The sequence below is a fragment of the Cottoperca gobio genome, chromosome 22 (assembly GCF_900634415.1).
Source record: "Cottoperca gobio chromosome 22, fCotGob3.1, whole genome shotgun sequence".
Taxonomy (NCBI): domain Eukaryota; kingdom Metazoa; phylum Chordata; class Actinopteri; order Perciformes; family Bovichtidae; genus Cottoperca; species Cottoperca gobio.
The window spans coordinates 10,907,894-10,928,455 of NC_041376.1; the positions used below are offsets into that span (position 1 = coordinate 10,907,894).

General features: G+C 44.0%; 2 protein-coding genes and 1 long non-coding RNA gene across 3 annotated transcripts; 1 reads left to right on the plus strand and 2 right to left on the minus strand.

The window, feature by feature from the left end:
- Positions 1-1,979: 1,979 nt before the first annotated feature.
- exoc5 (exocyst complex component 5) lies at positions 1,980-11,791 on the minus strand. Its single transcript, XM_029460136.1, has 18 exons — positions 11,576-11,791; positions 11,104-11,198; positions 9,474-9,621; positions 9,170-9,364; positions 7,731-7,795; positions 7,470-7,498; positions 7,264-7,373; positions 7,059-7,103; positions 6,821-6,961; positions 6,663-6,745; positions 6,356-6,565; positions 6,083-6,230; positions 5,867-5,975; positions 4,589-4,709; positions 4,365-4,451; positions 4,154-4,262; positions 3,748-3,963; positions 1,980-3,290 (listed from the first exon to the last, which is right to left on the minus strand). Exons 1-18 carry the CDS (start codon positions 11,600-11,602, stop codon positions 3,102-3,104), a joined length of 2,127 nt encoding a protein of 708 aa, XP_029315996.1. The 5' UTR covers positions 11,603-11,791; the 3' UTR covers positions 1,980-3,101.
- ap5m1 (adaptor related protein complex 5 subunit mu 1) lies at positions 11,747-18,213 on the plus strand. The gene is made up of 8 exons (XM_029460137.1): positions 11,747-12,031; positions 12,188-12,848; positions 12,941-13,168; positions 13,252-13,391; positions 14,386-14,471; positions 14,576-14,688; positions 14,856-14,952; positions 15,041-18,213. The coding sequence occupies exons 1-8, from the start codon at positions 11,964-11,966 to the stop codon at positions 15,121-15,123; spliced, it is 1,476 nt and encodes a 491-aa protein (XP_029315997.1). The 5' UTR covers positions 11,747-11,963; the 3' UTR covers positions 15,124-18,213.
- On the minus strand, positions 17,830-19,031 carry LOC115027092 (uncharacterized). Its single transcript, XR_003834353.1, has 3 exons — positions 18,845-19,031; positions 18,070-18,175; positions 17,830-17,969 (listed from the first exon to the last, which is right to left on the minus strand). It is a non-coding gene; the product is annotated as an uncharacterized LOC115027092 (long non-coding RNA).
- Between the last annotated feature and the right edge of the window lie 1,531 nt (positions 19,032-20,562).

A 20,562-nucleotide genomic window follows, 5' to 3' on the forward strand; every position in this document is an offset into this window, starting at 1 on the left:
CATTCACATCCTGCACAGTGCAGCTCCCGGCTGCCCAAGACTGAAGGTGGCGCGGCACCTGTGCCCATTTTGGCCCCGGCATCGTATGGGCAGGAGGTCAAGGCCAGGGCAACATCTGCATCACATCAGAGGGCCTGGCTGTGTGCCCACATCATGAAAGTCTCTCACAGAGAAATACTAAAGAATACATTTGAAAAGGACACAATTCTCTATCTATACTCTGAGGTTTCCTGCCGTTATATAATCAAACAGTGGACACTGATCAAATCTGTTGCATGATGTGTAAAGGCAGATTTCTATTATGTTTTAAAATAGTAAGAGCCAACTGCATGTGAAAGCCAGACGTGTTCTGTATGAGGGCATTACGCTCTGCAATGTGTCTAGTCTCAATTACCTGACTAATTTTAACAGGGAGTTCCTTAATACTGTCCCTGTCTGTCAGCTACAGCTAGACCACCTGAGTCATCTTTCCGATGGCGGGTAAAATAAACCTCCGAAATTGATACGAGCCGCCAGCACACTAAAGAGCAAATCATTATGCATCATTAGGTGAAGATTTAGTTTAAACGTGTTTAGCAGGAATTAAGCAAAGCTGTTGTTGACATGGATTGACTGCTGTAATGCTTTATTGTCAGTGCTCCAGGAGGCAGAGGGAGGGCCGGCCTAGTTGGGGTAGCAGCAATGCGCCGAAAGCAAGGATTTATGGGATGTTGGAGGACTAGCCGGGTGTGCAGAAAGAGTGGAAAGACAGGAAAGTACGGATAATGATTTGGCAGAGGAGACAAAGGGAGGGAGATGCATTAAATAGGGGAAACAATTGAGGGTGTCTGCGGTCAGTGGTTGCAGAATTTCAAAATTTGAATCTTAGCTTGAATATGAATGTGTACGGGTTTTTGCACTTACATAAAAAGGTCCAGAGTAACTTTTGTATCAACATCCAGAAGTCTTCACTTCACCTGTTCTTGGACAGCAGTGATTGTACAGTTACTATTTCAGGGCTGATAATCACTGTGATATAAGGAAGAGCTTTCCTAGTATCTGAATGACTACAGGGACATATTAAAGGTGCTTATTGAGTGTTATTGTCTTTACAGGATGTGCATGAGTGAAAACTCCTGCTGCAGGAAAAAGCCTCAACGAGAAGTAGAATCAAAAGGTGGAACATGAACTTGTCCATGGTCAGTTCACAACAACAGATACGTTTCCCTTTCCTGTACTGACGCCCCTGTGTTTGTATGTGTTGGCGTCTTTATGTGTCTGAATGTGTATGCAAGAGCTGCTCAAACCGACGAGTAAGAGAGGACAGTCTTATCCAGCTCTCCAGTGTTGACAGTATTACTAATCCCCTCCACCTGCTCAAACACCCACCCCAAAAAACACATCCCTCCCCCTCTTCCATGTGCCTGCGCTGGGAGTCCCTGGGGCCAAGCTGCGACTCTGCCTCCGTCTCCACACCAGTTATCAGTTATCGTCCCTGGCCCGGCTCCGCTCCCCCAACCCCTTCCTGCGCCACGCACATTAATCGCCGCAAAAACAAATAGTTTTCAAATGTTTGGAAAAGACCCACTGTTTGCATCAGAGCCTAACAAAATAATTTTTACAAGCTATCCAGTTGTGATTAGGGCTGAGAGAATTGAATTTATGTGGCATTGATAATATTAATATTAGCCTAATTAATTATGTTGTTTGAACTTGCACAGCACTGTGTGTACCTTTTACACAACACTAACCAGCCGGAGCTGGAACTGAGCTCTCAGGCGTCTCTATCTCTCCGGCTCTCCCCCAGTCCATGACTACTGCACACAATTCATCAACTCGTAGATATCTAATCCCCTCTGGCTCTACTCACTTCCTGAAGTCTAAGAAAGAACTTTACTCTGGAGGCAAGAATTCCCATGAATACTTGATGACTTCTATAGAAAGGAAGACTGTTTCATCTCACTTTGAAAGTGACATTCGCGGAGAGGAACTGGCCAAACTTTCTACTCACAGCTTCCCATTTATTAAGGATGTTCAGAAGAGGGACAATAATAAAATGCAACATCTTTTTAATGAGTCACTAATTAAGGTAAACAGCAGTACAGCGGGAGCAGCTTTGCTAGGAGACAGTTTCAGGCATCAGGGACATGATCGACCTTCCTTCCTTCTTTTTTTTTGTGCAGAAGACAGTGACTGAGACTAAATAAGCCCTGTGTGAAGAAGTCCCCTCTAGTTTGTTTCTCTAATCAGCAAAGGGTCAACATTTCAGTGTCCCCTGACCCAGAAACACTGCAGATCCAGCCAACAATGTCTTTGGACTGTGTGCGCCGCTGGATGAGCAAGTGTTGATCTGTGCAATTACAGTGACACATGCTCACTGACCCATCACACCAGTCATCTTAGCCTAAGAAGGGACCACCCACACCTCCAGAGAGGTTCTCAGACTTGTTAATAGTTCAGATCACACTTCTCAGTGATGGCCTCTTGACCTCGACTTTGTGGTCAGAAGTCAAAGGTTAGAGAGGTGGTCATGTGTCTCTTCTAGCCAGACAGAGCTCTACATCTCATGCTCGGTGGGGCCGTCTCTGTCAGGTCCCCTACACTTCATTACAAAAGGGTAGCTGTTCCCGACACACAGTGCTACTGCAGACCTGACGTGTGACAGTACAGCGCCATTGCTGACCCTTTACAGCAGCTTTAGGGTCTATTCCTGTGCACAATTGCGGCCACAGAATTTATATATTTGGCACAATCAAAAAAAGAAAAGTTTCTTTTTACATAAACACAGAAATCAAGGTTGTCCATTTACTTACAATATGTCAGAAATATTAGCCATGTGGATTGGTGGTGGATTAGTATTTAAAAACAAATGGATTTAAGTCAATAGACATTTAAATTTCTTCAGATTGGACAAATTGACAATGAAACAAAATGGAAAAATGCACATTTCCCACATTCAAGGAGCAGTAGCCTTTGTCTCCATGATGTACAAAGCAGCCCCAGAAAAGTCTGTATGCCGGGGCCGATGCTTCCTCTGAAGCAGGGATGGGAATCTTCAAGGTGCATCGTCTCATCAAAGCATGGGTCACTGGACGGAGGGCAGCGAGGTGTTGAATCAATCATTAACTGAAGTGTCGGCCCAGTCTGGAGGAACGGTAGTCCACTCTGAGCTGGACGAAGGCGTGCAGGAGGTTTCGGTCCAGATTGGTGAGCTGCTCACCTGAACAGACCTGCTTCAGGTTGTCAGGGGCAACGACCAGGAGGTTGCAGAGGGCGTGGAGTGTGTCGAAGAGCTGCAGCACCAGAGGGACCTGGAGGACAAGCACGCACACTTATTATACCTTGTTAAATATTTACCCCAAGGTATTCCCTGCATACATGCGACGCTGTCATGACAGATGATAAGTCACAGATTTAATTTGACTGTTTTGGCAGTAATTTATAAAACAAAGGTCAAACATTTAAAGGTTTCATGGTGTCCTACGTGATTTCTGTATAGTATAGTTATACAATAAAAACCTTTTAACAGCTGACACTGACACCTTAAGCTTTGGGAATTTGTGATGAAATTTAATAGACTAACTTAAAAGAATCGATCAAATAATCAAGGATGAAAATGATCCTTCGTTGCAGCCCAAACGATTAAGAGCATTCACCTGAATCGACCTGACCATTTAATGTAAGAACAAACACACCGAGGGTCTTTGTTAGAGGAGCCATGCTTTGCCCTGTGACCAGCGTATCCTGGACCTATGCCCCCTCGCTCACCCTGAAATCCTTGGCGCATCGTCGGTACTCAGCCACGTCGCAGATGGCCAGCATGCCTCCCATTGAGCTGTAGCTGTACTGCTGTAGGTGCTCGTGGATGAGCCGGTGGAAACGAACGCCCAACTCCGTCAGCACTGTGTCCACATTTTTCCCATCCATGGACTTCCGCACGTGCTCCACCTGCCGACTGACGTAGGCGCATACCTTGGAGCAGGCCTGCCAGGCGAGGAGACACACAGGGACACAAGTACAACAGGCTGACAAAAACCAAAGGCAATGTGAAAACATTCAGTGTTTATTATAAGAGCAACAAGATGGACTGACGTTAAGATATTTGCAAGTTGCATTTGCTGATTTGTTTTGCTTTGCATGTGAGCGGTGGAAGCTGCGGCCTGGCATCTCTTACTGTAGTGTACTGGATCATGACGTTGTTCTCGTCCTCGGGCCTGAAATCAGTCTTCTTCTGCTCTGTTGCCAAGATGTACTTCATTTGACCCACCATGCAGTTAATTGTTCTGTGTGTAGCAGAAAAATACATTGGAAAATGTTTATTGTTCTATTATTTCTTTGTACATATAAACACAGCACATGTAAGAGCAATTTCTAAACATACTGACCTGTCGATTCCTGTGTCCAGTTTCACTTCCATCTGTTCAATCACCTCTTTCTTCTTGTGCAGGCACTCGGCCAACTTTGGAGATGAGCTGGTGACATAAAAAAAAAAGGTAAAATCAGAGATATTCCTTTCATCTTAAAAGTATGTGTTGATGACAGGCAGTGGCAATAGAATAACTTAAAACTGTGGAATATACATGATTTTAACTTTGGACCCAGATCTGACCTTATTAGAGGCATGAGCTGGTCATTAAATTGCTTGTCAAACAAGTGGAAGATAGAGTTCGCCTGTTGAACCACGTCCAGGAAGTACAGGTTGGCATTCTTGGCATCTGATGAGGGAATCGCTGTAGATCAAAGAGAAAGAGGAAAAGTCCGGACAATAAACCAAAGGGCAGGTGAAAGGATTCATTTAATAGGATTCACAAAGGGGCAGAAAACCACAGAAATGCAACATTAGAAAAATCACAGCAATGTTTCTGATTCAGCATCAGACAGTGAAGAGGAAGCCTTCAAACTCTGGGGACATCCGTGCATTTCTTTGATGAGGAATATACTTTATGAATTGAGCACCGGGTGGTAAATAAACATGTTACGTTCCACTGTAGCTGCGTGAAAACGATAAGCTACCTCCTGTATTCAGCCACATTTAGAAGGAAGAGAAGTGACACAGGCACAACCTGCTGTGCATCAAAGCAACTTGAATATTTCTCTTTTTTTTTTGTTAACTGCCATTACACATGTTGGTTGTGCCATTGTATGGTATTCATAACAAAAAGCCTAATCTGCTTTATGACAAAGTATAAGGGGCATGTAACTTCACCAACAGGGTATTATTTTATGAAGTTTTTTTTCTTTACGTGTCAAAAGCAAAACAACTGCGATGACGTCACGATACGGTTCCTCCACATGCAGCCAAGAACTGGAACTATATTTTGTTTTTTGGCTTTCGAGGACACAATTCGCGTATTCTTTGCTCAATTGTAGTCTATGATGCATTCAGGCCATCCATGTCAACTCATCAAACACAATCAGGTACACAAATAAACATAATCTACATGGTGAACTATCTGTTCCAAACTGTACTGTTTGCCTGTTGTTGGCAGTGTGGGTGTGATAATCACTGGATCTCACAGACAAATAGAAGGTGTACATATTTACCACTGAGCCAGTTCTTTGCTTCCCAGTCGTCCATCAGGTGTTTATGTAAAACATGATAACTCGTGCTGTGGATGCTGTAGGATACCAAGAATCTTGCATGGAGAATGCTGTTGTCTAACAATCTGTCGGTTGTTTGAATGGAAATGTTCCTTAACTAGTGGACAAAGACTACCTGGATGCACAGTTCGTTTTAGTCTACATGAGAGGACGTAGGCTGAAGGAAACACCTTTGTGGTCTGCTTCCCTAAAATAATCCAGTCCCTGATTTGGGACATAGCTGACGTGAGCATCAACACACACAGCAAGTACAGATTTTGGTTAGAATATTCTGAATTGGATGTACCTGAGAGGCCAATCTCCAGGGCGTAGTCGATGTGTTCCACACACAGATGGTCAACCAGCAGCAGGAAGATTGAGAAGGCGTTCTTGGGCAGGTCTGAAGGGTCTGAAAGCTGTCAGCGCACAAGCAGAAAGAAAGGGAACACATCTACTTTAGCCCAGCAGGCTTTTCTCTCTACAACTGCTTTTCTCAGCAGAACCTTGTTTTTAGTAGCCTCACCTTGTTGCATCTCTCAAAGGCATGACGTGTCTCCTGCAGCAGGTTGACAACAAGCTCTGGGGACAGGAAGGTCTCCCCATGGGTGTCAATGATAGGGCCAAGGGGGAGGTTGGTGCGCTGTCTGATGCGCTCCTTCAGTTCTTGGATACTGTAGAAAGACACAGATGGTGGTTTCATTACACCGTTATATCTTATCCTTTTGTGAAACATATTCAAATACTGATTCTAACCCATCTTGATGTGGGGGAAAAAGTGAGATTATAAAGGTCTGACCTGCCGGTGCCAATTAGACGTTTCTGGTGATTCTTGGAGTCGTAGTAGCGCTGCAGAATCATGGCACCTCGCGTGCGGAGGTAGTCCCTCTCCATGTCAATGTAGCTTTCCAGGTATGAGGAGAAGATGCTCTTTATCAGCTTGGACAGGAAAGTGTGCTTGTCTGAGCCCAGGTTGAACTCTGCCAGCTTGGTGGCCAATAAAGTGGTCCTGGAAAACAGTTCAAATAAAGTGTGTAAAAATGTAAGCATAAATGTTACTGCGTAGACAGGAAGTGCATTAAAACACATGTGGACATGTTTAATACCTGGTGTAAAGGTCATAGAGGTTCTTGAGGTACTGTTCTACATCAGAGTGTCGAGTCTCATCCAGCTTTTCCCTAACGTGGGCCTGCAGACACAAAGGTGTTAAATAAAACATGACAAACGAGCCATGTCTAAAAAAAATGAGAAGTAATGAAAATACCTGTAATTTGTTTTCGAAAATGTTCTGGATGAGTTTGGCCATAACAGTCTCTGGGCTGCTGAAGACCTCGCCCACCTGCTTGTTGACCCTCTGGCAGAGAACTGCAGTGTCCTCGAACACATCATTCCTCAGGTAGGCCCCCTAGAGAGACCAACACACGGTTAACCAGGAGTCTGTGGGTATTACTGGCTGATCGAAAAGTGGAATATTATGTATAAGAGAAACTTTTTACACTCACTTCCTGACACTGCTTGATATAGACATCCACACAGTGTGCATAGCCCTTGAACAAAAATATTGCAAGATTATAATCACTCAAAGCAAACGTGCATGTCAGAACAGTATAAGATGTATGAAGTGTGTGACTGATCAAAGACTGATGGTTAGAATAAATGTGGACTAAAAATCAAACGTAGACATCAAATATGATTCTTCCGGGTCACCTTGAAATGTAATAGAACCGCTGCCACCTCCCGCATACGTCCAATCTCACCCCTGCGCTGGGCAGCTGTGAACTCCTGAATTAACTGCCGCTCCAGGTCATGGTACTTACCTGTGTAGAAACACAAACAAACACAAATAATACAACCCTTTGTAGCCAACTTCTGATGTATTTATGGAAACATGTTGAGTTTTTCCACAAACTTACTTGCAATTTTTGCCTTGACATCTGCAAATCTGTCAGAAGAAAAGATAATTAATCTTCAAGGTGACAATTACAAATGATATCCCGCTATAGATTTAAGAAAGTTTCTATAAACTAGTTATGATAATGAATTGAAGGATTTAAAACTTGATCTGTACTGCGTTGGGTTCACACTGTGAGGAATAGTCTACATCACTAATACACCACCTTCCCCTTGTTTGACAGTGCTCTTGTCTAAAGCTGCCTGCAGGATGCCTGACTCACCTGTCGAATGGCAGCTCCTGGGCAATGAGATGCAGCTTCTGAATTATATCAGCAGCCTCCTTAATCTGCAGGAGAGAGAGAGAGAAAGAGAGAGTCAGGTGAGGAGAAAAGAGAGAGCACGACAGGACTATGAGAGGTGGACATCCAGACAGAAAGCTGGCAGGCCGCCGGCGGTGTCTCCACTTGGGGGATCATCATTTTAGAGCTGCCCTCCTCCACCTCCCCATGTTGAACAGGGAGCTGATAACAGACAGGCTGCGCTCACCTGGGCATCGGCAGCAGCAACAGCAGCAGTCCTGATTTAGCAGCACATCCAACTCTATATTGGCATGGCTTTTCTGAATGGGCTGTAATCCCACAGGAGTCTAAATCGCCTTCAATAATCTGTCCGGCCAGGGATATCTGTCTTAAAAAAGGGGGCCCTGTCGAGAACCCCCCCTCCCCCCGCCCCTCATGACATACACACTGGCTGAAAAAGCCCCAGACCTACGAAAGGCCCGCCGTCCGCAACTCCTCTGTTCCCGCAGATGCCTGCCTCAGCTAACATCATTACTCTGCTCCCGTGAGGAGGATCCAGCCTTTCTGCTCGGCGAAGGTTTTCTAAGTATCTGTCCCCCAGCTAAGATTAGCTAAATCCCATGTAAGTAATGTAGCCGTCTCCCTGCAGTCAGGGTTTAGCAGCACTTGTCTCCACGCTGGCGGCCCAGCCCTCCCTTTCAGAAGGATTAGCAAAGCCATCCCCCTTCAGCTATTCACTTGCAGCTTTCCTCTTTACCCCTCGTCTGGAGGTATGCTCAGGAAAAGGAATCTGGCCAGATATTTCTGCATGCCTCTCCGGAAAAACTAGCTCCATCTCCAGCTCTCGTCTCTGGGATTGACCCCTAGACTCACTGCTCTGCATCAATTTATGATGTTGCTACGAACAGGACTTAATCTAAAGCATCCCAATCTCCCTGCTGTCACTTAGAAAACTGCAAAATCAAACTTTCAGGGGTCTCTTGTCTAATATCAACATGGTCCCCTGTGTAGGCAGGAACTAAGTAAAAGTGTGCATCTCATCTTCTTGCATGCATGTTATCACCGCCCTTACATGTACCATAATGCCACAAGCTCTTTGCTGCTGTAATGCGACACAAAGCTGAGGACCAAGCAAATTCTCGCTCCCAGACAACCTTCTGTAAATGCAATTAGGGTTGACATGAGCATGTTGACATCCATGCTAGTCAATCAGCCAGGCATTGTTAGACAGCAAATGACAGTTTATTAATCCAAATTAGCCGAGGGATCCAACTAAAGGGATAAACTTGACAAATTGATATGGATGGTTTACCTCATAATCCTGTTCATTCTCACCTCCAGCAGTGTCCCAGCAGGGGTCCTCGTCAATGGTCACACACTCTTACACCTTCACTGAAGTGAATGGAAGGCAGAATACTCACCTTGTCTGGGTTATTGAAGACGTCACTGCGTAGGTCTCCATCCAGGAACTCGTTGAAGTAGATCATCAGACGCTGAGCTTCCACGGCCCTCTGCCGAGGCGTGTTCACCCCCTCCAGCTGGTCGCCAAGGTGACAAACCTTGGTAGCCACATAGCTAATATGCTCATCGAGCTCCTGGAAGTGCTGAAATGCCACCTGAATTGACAAAGAATAGAGGGAATATAAAGTAAAGATCAAAGTCTTTCTATAATGTGATGATGGATAAAAACATCTCTGATTGGCTGTTTGACCCCAGAAAACATACCTGGTTGCTTCTCTGCAAGTCTTGCACTTTGTGGGCAAATTCCTTGGCCTCGCGGTGACACTGATGTTCAAGCTTCTCCACCCGCCGCTGGATCTTCTCATCCAACTGCTTCAGCTCTTCTATGTGGTTCTCAAATTCTTCCAGCAGCCTATCACAGAGGAAGAACAGACTGTAGATCCAGAACTCCACAGTGGTCTAATCAACATACACGACAGGTGAAACACACAGACAATGCTCTTACTCTGAAGGAGCACTTATGTACCACAAGGTTAAACCTGTCCCAGTGACCTCACAGTTACAGTTATAGTTAGTTACAGAACAGTGTCGGAGGCTTAATTCCTGGGTCCCCAGACTTAAGAAGCTCTGAAAACTAGCAACTTCGTCAGCTGCATTTTAAGTGCCATCAGGATGGCAGTGCAAATGTTCTAAGTCAGCACCACATTTCACAGAGTAGGAAACATCCCAAAATGATGAGTGTATAATCTCTTGACTAATTCCCTCTGCACTGGCTACAGCTTAAAGACATCTCCCATCCCTTCCCAATAGACACTCATTCTCGGGCTGGTGACTCACAGTATGGTGGCCTCCACAGATACGTTGTCTCCGGCTCCTCGCTAAGAGCTTCCGAGGAGGTGGTGGCAACAGTTTTGTGGAGGAAGTAGATAAGGCAGGACGGATCCACAGCAGAGTTAAACTGTTGTGGCATTTTTGCTTACGAGAAATAACTTGGTCCCCAAGTGTAAACATAACAACAAGCTGTGAAAATACCACGAAACTAAATCTTAAACAGATATTTCCTGTCTTTCTCCAACCCGACCATCAAAAACACTTAATTAGCATATAAGAGACCACGAAGAGCTTTCAGTGCAGGAGTATTTAGTTGAAATTCAAAGTAAGAAAGAAAGTAACTTAATGTATATTAAGACTATTAACTTAAAATACATCTACTTATTTTTAAGTATTATGTTTGCTCGTAACCCCTTTAAAACCAGCCAAGAAGTGCAGACATATGCTTTAGGCAGACTGTATGTGAAAGGTATTTCTGGTTTATTAGTATGACCTTATGACCCGATATAGGAAGAATATCTTAATGTCAACATCTAATTAACTTCAGCGACACATTTAAAAGACGAGGCGTGAATAACATTGTGGTATAGGCCACAAAGACAGACATAGATCATACCAAGAGAGTGCACCGTTACAGAGTTTATCAGCTGTGATACACTGTCAGCAGACATGAGTGGAAAAGCTGCATTGCTTATTAAAAAAGCAATATTATTTGCAATGGAAAACAAAGCAAGCTTTTTTGAGAAATGACCTTCTAACTATCATATTATTAATCATGTGAGAAAACAAAGCTCAATCGATGCTGCTTTTATCTCTCTGTTGTACATTTGGATTATGTAAAAATACTCTTGATAGGGCAACATTGGAGATGTTTTTGAATTAATGAGAGACAACAACAATGTATTAAGGAACCGGGTGACATATTGGTAATGCTATTCACCAACTTGTCACCAAAGCCAAGGTTAAAACCAGAAGTATGGTATTCTACTGAGTTACTGTAGACTCATATATTCAAGGGAGGGAAGATGTGTGCGATACAGTAAATGATAAATGCCTACAGTACCTTTTGGGGTCAAATGCTTCAGCTCCTCCTTTGGAGCCCCCTCCAGGTGTCCTCCATGCCAACCTTTCGATATACTCATCTGCATCAAAGGGCTCCTGAGGAGTGAGAGGAAGTGATGAATGTCTCACACAATAATATGAGCAACACACCAGCTATCAACCCGAAATACTAGAAGAAGAATAGACTTAACCTTCTACACGAATAACGTTACACCCTGCTATGACGTTTTACAGCATCTGTCTTGCTTTTACTGCACACTGACAGTCAATAACATTAACGTTACCCCGAGTAAACTCAAATAATCTGTATTTGAAACCAATCTTTCTATGTTACGACAGCTGTGTGGGTCATTGTCTATCCTCTATTCACACTCAGATGAATAAGTCAGTACCGTTAAGCTACCGTTAATGATAGTTAGCAGCCTAGCTAGCATGACAGCTAACACAGCTCTCCGGTGCAGCAGTCATTTTACCTCGAACAGCTGAGCAGTTGTCGCCATGTTTCAGATTCCGCTGGCAGAGTAGAGAAATGCAATTTAGAGGAAGGAGCTCAAAGTCGGCAATACCGCCGACTTCCACATGGATTTGCTGATTTCGTACAGTTTTGCCCTTTGTTGACAGCTAGCTGGTTAGCAGCCCAGCTTCCTGTATGGGTGGAGAAGGGTGGGAACAGCTGCTTGCAAAAGCGCAAGCGCGGATGTCGTGTGATTGGTCACATGATACAGCAGCAGGAAGTAGGTTTCTGCGTTAGTCAAATTCATACAGTGAGGAATATTTGAATTTAACAACTGCACGGTAAGATGCCAATATTAATATTGCAGTCACAGTGTGTAAATTGAGGACTTCAGTGCAGCCGGACAAATGAGTGTGCGTGCTTTGTGGATTATTTCTCACGAGAAGGGAGAACATGTGTCAATATGCTTTACAAGGTATGTACAGTTATGCGAGTTATAATGGCCCTCATATTCCACTTCCTGTTTATAATAGTGTAGATACCGTAGCAGCACTCTATTGTCATAAAATGTCTGCTGTCACACTGCTTGCAGCCTGCAGTGTTTTGTAATGTATTGTGTGTGTCCCCACAGGAGGTTTGCTACAGTGGAGCACCGTGCAAAGAGCCTGGCAGGTTCCTCATATATATCAGTCCCAGAAGACAATACTGTACTGCAGCTCTTGCTCACTGAGTTGGGGCTTTCAGACCCAGACAAGGCATATGTAGCTCTCAGAGATGATTGCCTTCATCGTCAGCGATCACCAGCCCTGGAGCTGCATGTGGACAGTCCTGGAAAGGGAATACTCTGGCCAGTGTTGACCATCTCACACGGGCCTCTAACCCTAGCTTGTCTGCCTTTAGTGGATGTCCCTGCTGAGCCACGGCCAGCCCTAGCCAGCCTGTTGTCTGTCTCTCAGGGCCTCACACTCTTGGCAGGTCTGCAGACTTTTCTCCTCGGCTCAGGGGGTAAGCCTGATAGCGAGGGGCTGGCCTCTCGCCTGGCGATGCTGCCCTCTGTACTCTTACAGGTTTGTCCACTTGGCACACCCCTGGATGTGCCACTACTGGGGGCACCTGCTACACCCACAGTGCCCACTCCTGCTGGGAACCAGAAGCAGCCAGCCTGGAAGACGGGGCTCCACCGCGGTCGAGCTGCGGTTAACGTAGCGCTGATGGAAACTGTACGCTCCATGCAGTATGGAAACCGTAGCCGACAGGACCTGTGGGATGTTTATGGCACTGTGATGTGCAAAGTAAGAGCAAAGTGTAAAAGTAAAAACATTTTTTTAATTAGCTTTGTTCCATTATTTTCCTTCATTCTACTTTTTTGTCCTTCTGTCAACAGTGTGAAGTGGAAGGGGTGCTCCCAAATGTGACAGTGACCCTCACACTGCCACCTAATGGTTCTCCACTACAGGACATCCTGGTGCATCCTTGTGTCACCTCACTGGATTCTAGTATCCTGACTGCCAGCAGCGTGGATAACTTTGATGGCTCAGCTTTCTCTGGGCCATATAAGTTCCCCTTCTCTCCTCCTCTTGAGCCTTTTAGACTATGCAGCTATACATCTCAGGTATGAAACATACATACTAACGTACGTCTAATCCCAAATATTTGTGCTAATGTCTCGAGGGCTTTCCTGCAATTTCACATTAGGTCCCTGTTCCCCCCATCCTTGGTACGTATCAACTGAGGGAAGAAGAGAGCCAGCTGCGTGTGTCAGTAACCCTCAAACTTCACGAGAGTGTGAAGAACAGCTTTGAGTACTGTGAAGCACACATGCCATTCTTTAACAGGTAAGAGGATGTAATCTTTTAGTCCTGAGCACTTGCTAGGTTTTATTTCCTGTAGAGCGGTAAAGAGGTTTAATGCCATCACAGTCCATGGCATCTTTGAGGGTAAATTGTCATTCTGATATCCAATCAGAAATCAAGGTCTCTTTTTTTTAATAGTTTAGTTTTAGTGGTTATAAGTTAAGTACATCTGTCTTATGACAAACTATATACATGAAGTTCCACAAGATGCCATTCTGTTTTAACACCTGATGGTAATAAATTATAGATATAGAAGTTGGACAGTTAACAGATCTAATTAAAAGTAGGTACTACTGATGACCACATAGGTTTGCAGGCAAACTAATGTAAAATGAATTCCAGCTGACAAGCAAATAGCAGCATCAATGAGATAATTAGTTTTTAAAAACAATTGAATTTCTAAACATTAACATCAGAAACACCACTTATTAGACTCGTTATCTTTTGCTGAAAACATCATTTATATATGTTTCATGGTCTCTTACATGGGCCTTTTGTAATATGGAATAGAGCCGTCCTGCATTCTTAATTAAACTGCACAGTTATTTTGCCAAACACCTGCACTGGTCTCATCACGGCGCACTAAATAATTCCTCTTAGCTGAATGAATGAGTCCTCTAACAGCCAAGTAAGACCCCCAATAGACAAAGTAAACCTAATAACAATCTACATGTCTCAAGCTCAACTCCATTACGTGTAACCATATGATAAAGTACTCACACAATTTGCAGAGATGTTGCACTTAAAACCCTTTGAAACATTTATTACATCATTAGACCACTAATTCTGCTGACCAGTTTTTACACTGTCCCTGTTGGTTTTCTTGTACAGCAGAGATGATAAAACTCTCAATTTAAAAAAATGACCCATCCAGATGTTCAGTTCTCTGGTGTCAAATCTGTTTTCATTAGTTGCGAACCTCTTCATTCAGTTTGTTGGCACTAACATCTGCATGTGGTCTCTGTGTCCTGTGCAGGGATCAGATTGGTGTTGCGGATGTGAAGGTGAGCTCCGGACAACTGGATGTTTCGAAGGAAAAGAACCTGCTGATCTGGGCCCTGGGTATGCACTGCGCTCCTGAGCATGTTAAAAAAACAAAACACTATGACGCAGCTGCATATTTGGAAAATAAACTAATAAGTAGTTTAACCCTCACTGATATTTAGGACAAAAGTTCCCTAAATCTCGTGAGGTCACAATGGACGGCAAGATCATCTTTTCTGGGCCAACACCAGGACCTACGGACCCCCTCTGCACAGAACTTACAGCCTACATCAAGGTAAGTTATTGTGTGTGGTGATAATCATGATCCAGTTTATTTATTTACAACTTCAGCATGCTGCAGCATTTTTTTAAACAGTTGATGGGTAAGATCAAACAAGGGATCTGTTAATATATAATCATTCGGTTGTAAAACCATTAACACTTCCACTGTTCTCTTCACAGTTGTATTTCAAAGTGCCTGACATGACGCTCTCTGGGTGCTGTGTGGACCAGCATTCAGTGCAGGTTTATTCCTCTGCCAAACCACGGATTATAACATGTAAGCTTACAGTAGTTTTTGTATCAAACATTTTTGCTTAATGCACGTCATCTGAAACTAAACGATGGTCTGTCTGTCTTACTTTCAGCCCGAGAACTTCAATCCAAAGAGTACTTCATATGGAATTCAACTGGAAGTGCTCCAGTATCCTCTGGGCAGATGATTCTGTAGCACGGATACATGAAGAGCAGCTCGGTGGAAAGGTGCTCAGTTCCCTATACTGTAACGGGACTGAAGACTGCCGAGTGTGTGCAGAGATTCAGACCGGATATGTGACCCCATAAAATACATTTGGTACTATCCTGTTGTTACTGCAGAGCTCACAAATGAGAGGAATTTAAAAAGCAGTCAAAAGTAATTAGTTGACTGTAAAAGACTGAATCATTTTGCTTTCATTCCGTGTTGTTCACAATGTGCAAACTTTGACTGGCAGAAGTATTGCTTTTGTTGACGGATAGATGCTTTTGAAAACCTACCTGCCAACTTCTTTTATCCCCCACCCCTCCCATCAAATTTATCCCATTGCAGACACAAGGGCCACCCCTCACTCTGACAGTCCCACTTCAGTGACTCTCCATCAGCCGGATAATTAGCAGCTGGGGCCTTGTCATCAGCTGTTGTGGGCCTGGAGGAGAGGGGCGGCTGGGCTGTGAAAGGCCTGGCTGCACTGGCCAGTGTCTTGGCTACAAAAGACTCCTCTTTTAGAGCTGGCAGGAGTCCTTGGCCCCTCCACCAATCACTCCCCCACCCCTTTTGACCCCATCCCCGCCCTGTCAACTAGTGGCTAGTTCAAACACTCAACCTCTCCAGCCAGACTGTGATTGAGCGCTGACCCTCTGGCCCTCGGAGACTTTAAAGCAGCCGGTCCCTTTCAGCGAGCAGGAGCTGCCTAATTGGTGAAAAAGTCACAAGGATGGAAATGGTTGGGTCGCCTCTTGAGGTTGCAGAGGTGCTTTAACTTAATTAATGTAGAAATGTAAGTTTATTATGTTGATCTTTATTGTTGTTGCACAAGGCTCAGTGTAGAGACCCCTTTTAATCAATGCCTAATTATAAAGACATTGTTTAAAGAGAGGCATTGCAGATGTGTCTCACTGTTTACTAGTATTATACCTTCACTATGATGACTTTCATGCTAACTCTGTTACATACTATGAAAGCTCCACCTTTTAGGATATTAAGTTAAATGAATGACCAGCTGATGAAGGGTTAAATGTGAGGAGATTGTGCCCCACTATTCCACAGCAGCCAGACTCCTCTGAGTGCCCTCATTGTCTGCTGCTGGCCTCTTGTGCCCCTTGCTGGTCCAAATGCTACATTCTCACGTGGATTTCCACTCAGAAGGCTGACCATGACCAATCCTCTGTCAATTGGAACCAATTGCTCACACGGCATCCTTCACCTTCTTTTTATGTAGCAGTACGGAGTGGCAGACACCGAGACCTCTCTGCTCTCCCCCTCCACGATGATTTGGCTTTAAGGCCCAGTGTGTGTGGCTAGCGAACTGGAAAAGGAGAAGTTTTTTGAAGAGTTGGGCCACTCTAAATCTCCTCAGTATCCCAATATGTGGTCAGTCTGGCTCCTCAAGTCTGCAGTCAGTGGCCTCTCACTGGCAGACTTTGCTTTGTTGGTTGAATGGCTTGCTAAGTAGATGGACTTGTTTTAATGTGTTGCTTTGCTCCAGTGCCTTCAGCTTATACCTTTTTCTTTTGGGTCTTTAATTCTACAGTCTTTTTCAGAATCATTAATTATTTATTTATTGAATCATTGTTTACTCTTGTCTCCACACAGACAGGAAACACTTTTGTACAACGATCATCAAAATAAGCAAAAATAAATGTGTAAAAGTAAAGCAGCAGTGTGGATTGTCATGAATCGTGTTAACATGTCACGAGGTTGCATAGCCTTAAATGCTCCAAATGATCTTTCACACCGAAAGGTTTATATATCAAAACACCGTGCAGCTGCTCTCCAGTTTACTTTACTGTGTCCCTCAGCACAATAATGACACCCAGTGGTAGAGTACAATAAGGTTCATGTTTGATTTTCTTTAATACAGTTTAATGCTCATTTCCTCTATGGAAATACTTCTACTCAACCACTGCCAGATTATCTTTGCTTGTTTAATTCCTGTCCAGCCCCCTGCGGAGGGATGTGATCCCAGCAGTGTTCATCTTAACGCACCGTGCCTTAGGACAAGGATTTAGTCGGCCGCTGCGGCCCCAGGTGTTTGGTCTGAGTCCAGTTCCTCTCCGCCTCTCTAAACCCGCTAAGAGTCGGCCTCGGGGAGACCACTTCAAGAATGATGGTGCAATTAGCAGTTTCCTGTTTCCACTCATTATTGTTCGAGAGCCGCAGATCTTTTCAAATAATAGGATATCTTTATACTGAGGGGTTCTTTTGTGCTCATTTCTCTAACAAATGCCCAGCCATAGAAAAGAAGCTTCAAAGCTGGCTGATTTGAATCCCAACTCTTTGAACTAAATATAAAATTTATTTTTGGACGTTTGCTATCAATATTGGGAGGAAGGCTAAATGAGCCTCGACAGCAAGTGTTCTCACTGCTTCCACCCATAGAGGGCATTGTAAACTCAGCCATGTAGGAAGTGTCCCCAGAACATCAAGAATGTTGTTCATATTGCAAGATGGTTATTGCTTATTGTCCCAGATCCCTCTCAATCCTCTTAAACCTCGTATCCTCGCTGTTTCCCTTTTGGTTGTCCATGTTATGTTTTTGTCTGAAGACAGTCCTCTGTGTCCAGTTTGTTGAGTTCTTTCCTCGCTGTTTCCGGTACGTGGAGCTCGATCTCTCTGGATCCGGTCTTCTCCGCTGCATAGGAGTTGTTTGTCTGGCTCGTGACGCTGTCTCTCTTCACAAAGGTGAGGCAGATATTTCGGGTCCAGAAAGCAGCTGGGGTCCAGACTTTCTCCTGTGGTCTCATCCCAGAAGATGTCCCTCTCTGTGGGCCTTCTCACTAGTTTCAGCCTCTGGGTGCCTTTTGTATTTGGACCTCCAACTAAAGGGCCAAATGAAAAGACATATCAATCAGAAGACTACATTCAGATATATTTTTTGTATTAAGCTTGCTTGTTAGAATCACACACTTGCAGTCTTACCATAGACGACCTTATGTCTTCTCTGCTCTCTGGCTTGTCGGAGGTGAGCTCGTCGATGCCGATGAGCCTGTTGAGTGAGAGCTGTCTGGGCCTCCAGGACTCCTCCCTAGAAAGACCACAGTGCCATAGGAAACCAGTGGTGGAAATGTACTTGTGCACTGTACTAAAGTACAATTTTGAGGTTGTACTTCACTTGAGTGTTTCTATTTTTCTGCTACGTTATACTTCTACTTCACTATATTTCAGAGAAAACATTGTACTTTTTACATTGTTTTTTGACAGCTGTAGTTACTGGTTATTTTTTAAAAAGAAAACAGGACAAGCTTATAAAATGCCATGCGTTACAGATTCAACAGCACAAAACGAGTAGTGTCTCGTGCCCTTGCCAAGTTTCAGATGTCTATGAGTTGTTAGAAATTCCACAAAAGAGAGATTTTCCTTCAAACCCCTTTTTCTTTATGTCTGCGGCTGTGTATCTACAGTGATAGTTGGGGCTTATCTGTTCCCTGTACCCTGAAAATAGATCCCATTGAAGGCCAGTCATGGCTGTAGACCACCCTACTTTCCACTCCATAGACACTTTAATCAGATCCACTGGGAGTGGAAGAGCACACACGCACAGCTGTTTCTCTCTCTTCTCCCTCTTTATTTCCCCCCTATCTCTTGTAAGCACTGCTGCACACTTTAATTTTGCCTCAATATAAAAATGCATGATCTGAATTATTGATGATATAGATGCACTTCAGCTCTTCCGTACTTTGTCAAGATGCTTTACCTGAATCGTCCTGCCGGTGCCACAGTGTCCTGTCTGGCCGATTGTAGAAAACAGGTGGACACCCCCATCTCTGCAGTCCCTCCCCTACAACAAACATCAAATTCCTCATTGTTTTTTGAGATGGCATGGGGGCAGTGACGCTGGAACAGTCTGCAGCTATATTTTTATTTTCTCTATTTTGTATCACCATGGCAATTTGAGTGGCAGTGCTTGCATGGCCAATTTGAAGGGCCAGTGGTTGCAGTGCCTAAGGAGAGATAATGATGGCATGTCTGGGTAAACATCACAACCAGTCAGAAACAGTAATGCAATATGATGTCTGCTAGAGTCCCAGCACAGGAATGAACAGATGAACAACTTCTCATATGAATCAGGCAACAAAAATAGCCTTTTATAGTTAGAAAAAACTATATTAGGCAGCTGATTTTGCCGCGCTAACCTGGGTTATCCGGGGAGGATGTGAGTGAATGATGCTGGAATTGATACTTTTCTTTGGTTGTAGGTTTCCTGCAGCACACACATACACACAATCAGTATCACAACACAGAGTGGTCTGTAAAAATAATAATAGCCTGAGAGGGAATGAAACATTAGACACGGGGGAGTTACTAACCTGAGAGTGTGGAAAGAGTTATTTCCTGTCTCAGTGGAGGTAAGGTTGTCTTCTTCTGTCCCAGAGATCCTGACTGCTGCTCCACAGTGACTGGCAGAGCAGGGAGGGTCCATTGTGGTTCGGGCAGTGCCCCCTCTTGCAGGCTATTGCATGGAGCTACTTTACGCAGCCTGGGTCTGGATCCTGTGGAGCCCATTGACTCACTCCTTGTCCCGAGGCTGTTGAGCCACAATACTAAATTGTACTCTCGTACAAGTGATCTATGAAACAAAGTTCAAAGATAGTGTCTCTTTCTTTAAATTTAGTGTTAATTACAATTACTAATCTCACCTTTTTAATATCTTCTCATCAGACTGTAGGTCCACCGTTTTTATTGACTTTTCCCATAGTTGGACTCTCCTTTTTAAAAAAAAACATCAATTACAGAATAATTTACGATTTAAATTGACTCCCCAACTTGACCTATTTCTTCCAGCTGCTTCCAAACTACCCTGTTGGTCTTCACATCTCCCCTGCTGGGGAAATTAATGTTTGTCCCGAAGCATCTCTGTCTGGTGCCAAAGTACAAACGCAAAAACACGTTTGATAGTGGTTAAAAGAGTAGGTGTGTACTTCAGCTCTGCCTTCATACTTGACTTCATTATAATGAGCTAGGTTTCTATGGCAACTCTCCCTACAGGTTACTTTGTAACTCAAAAGTTAATGCTTGAAAGAACCTGTTCTTTCCCTGCACCCCTTCCATACTGGAAAACCCAGAGGGGTGAGGAGAGAGACGGGAAATTCTCTGGGAAGTTGTTAACTGACTGATAAATGTGACTATATGAGAACTCAGGGATGGACAAACACTGAAACAAAGGTGGGGATGAACTATTAGGCTGCATGTCAGCTTGTACAGTAGTTTTATCAAACCAGCTACTTCATATAACTTCTGCCTTAACATATGACCTATGTTCTTCTTTGTTGGTGTAGTTTGTATGCTTTTGGTACCCTATAGATTATGTTGTGATTATTTTCAAAACTACTCCTTATAATGATGTCCTTATAAATGACATCATTGTGGTTATGGCTGCAGACCAGTGATGTCATTATGTTTTACATTGATAGG

Bases quoted from the DNA above. Each gene is read 5' to 3' on its own strand.
- ap5m1 (XM_029460137.1), top strand. From the start codon at position 11,964: ATGAGTGTGCGTGCTTTGTGGATTATTTCTCACGAGAAGGGAGAACAT. The intron at 13,169-13,251 runs GTATGAAACATA...ATTTCACATTAG, and splicing joins TATGCAGCTATACATCTCAG to GTCCCTGTTCCCCCCATCCT. The intron at 13,392-14,385 runs GTAAGAGGATGT...TGTCCTGTGCAG, and splicing joins CACATGCCATTCTTTAACAG to GGATCAGATTGGTGTTGCGG.
- exoc5 (XM_029460136.1), bottom strand. From the start codon at position 11,602: ATGGCGACAACTGCTCAGCTGTTCGAG. The intron at 7,499-7,730 runs GTGAGTCAGGCA...TTCTTCTGACAG, and splicing joins CAGGAGCTGCCATTCGACAG to ATTTGCAGATGTCAAGGCAA. The intron at 3,291-3,747 runs GTGAGCGAGGGG...CTTGTCCTCCAG, and splicing joins GATGCGCCAAGGATTTCAGG to GTCCCTCTGGTGCTGCAGCT.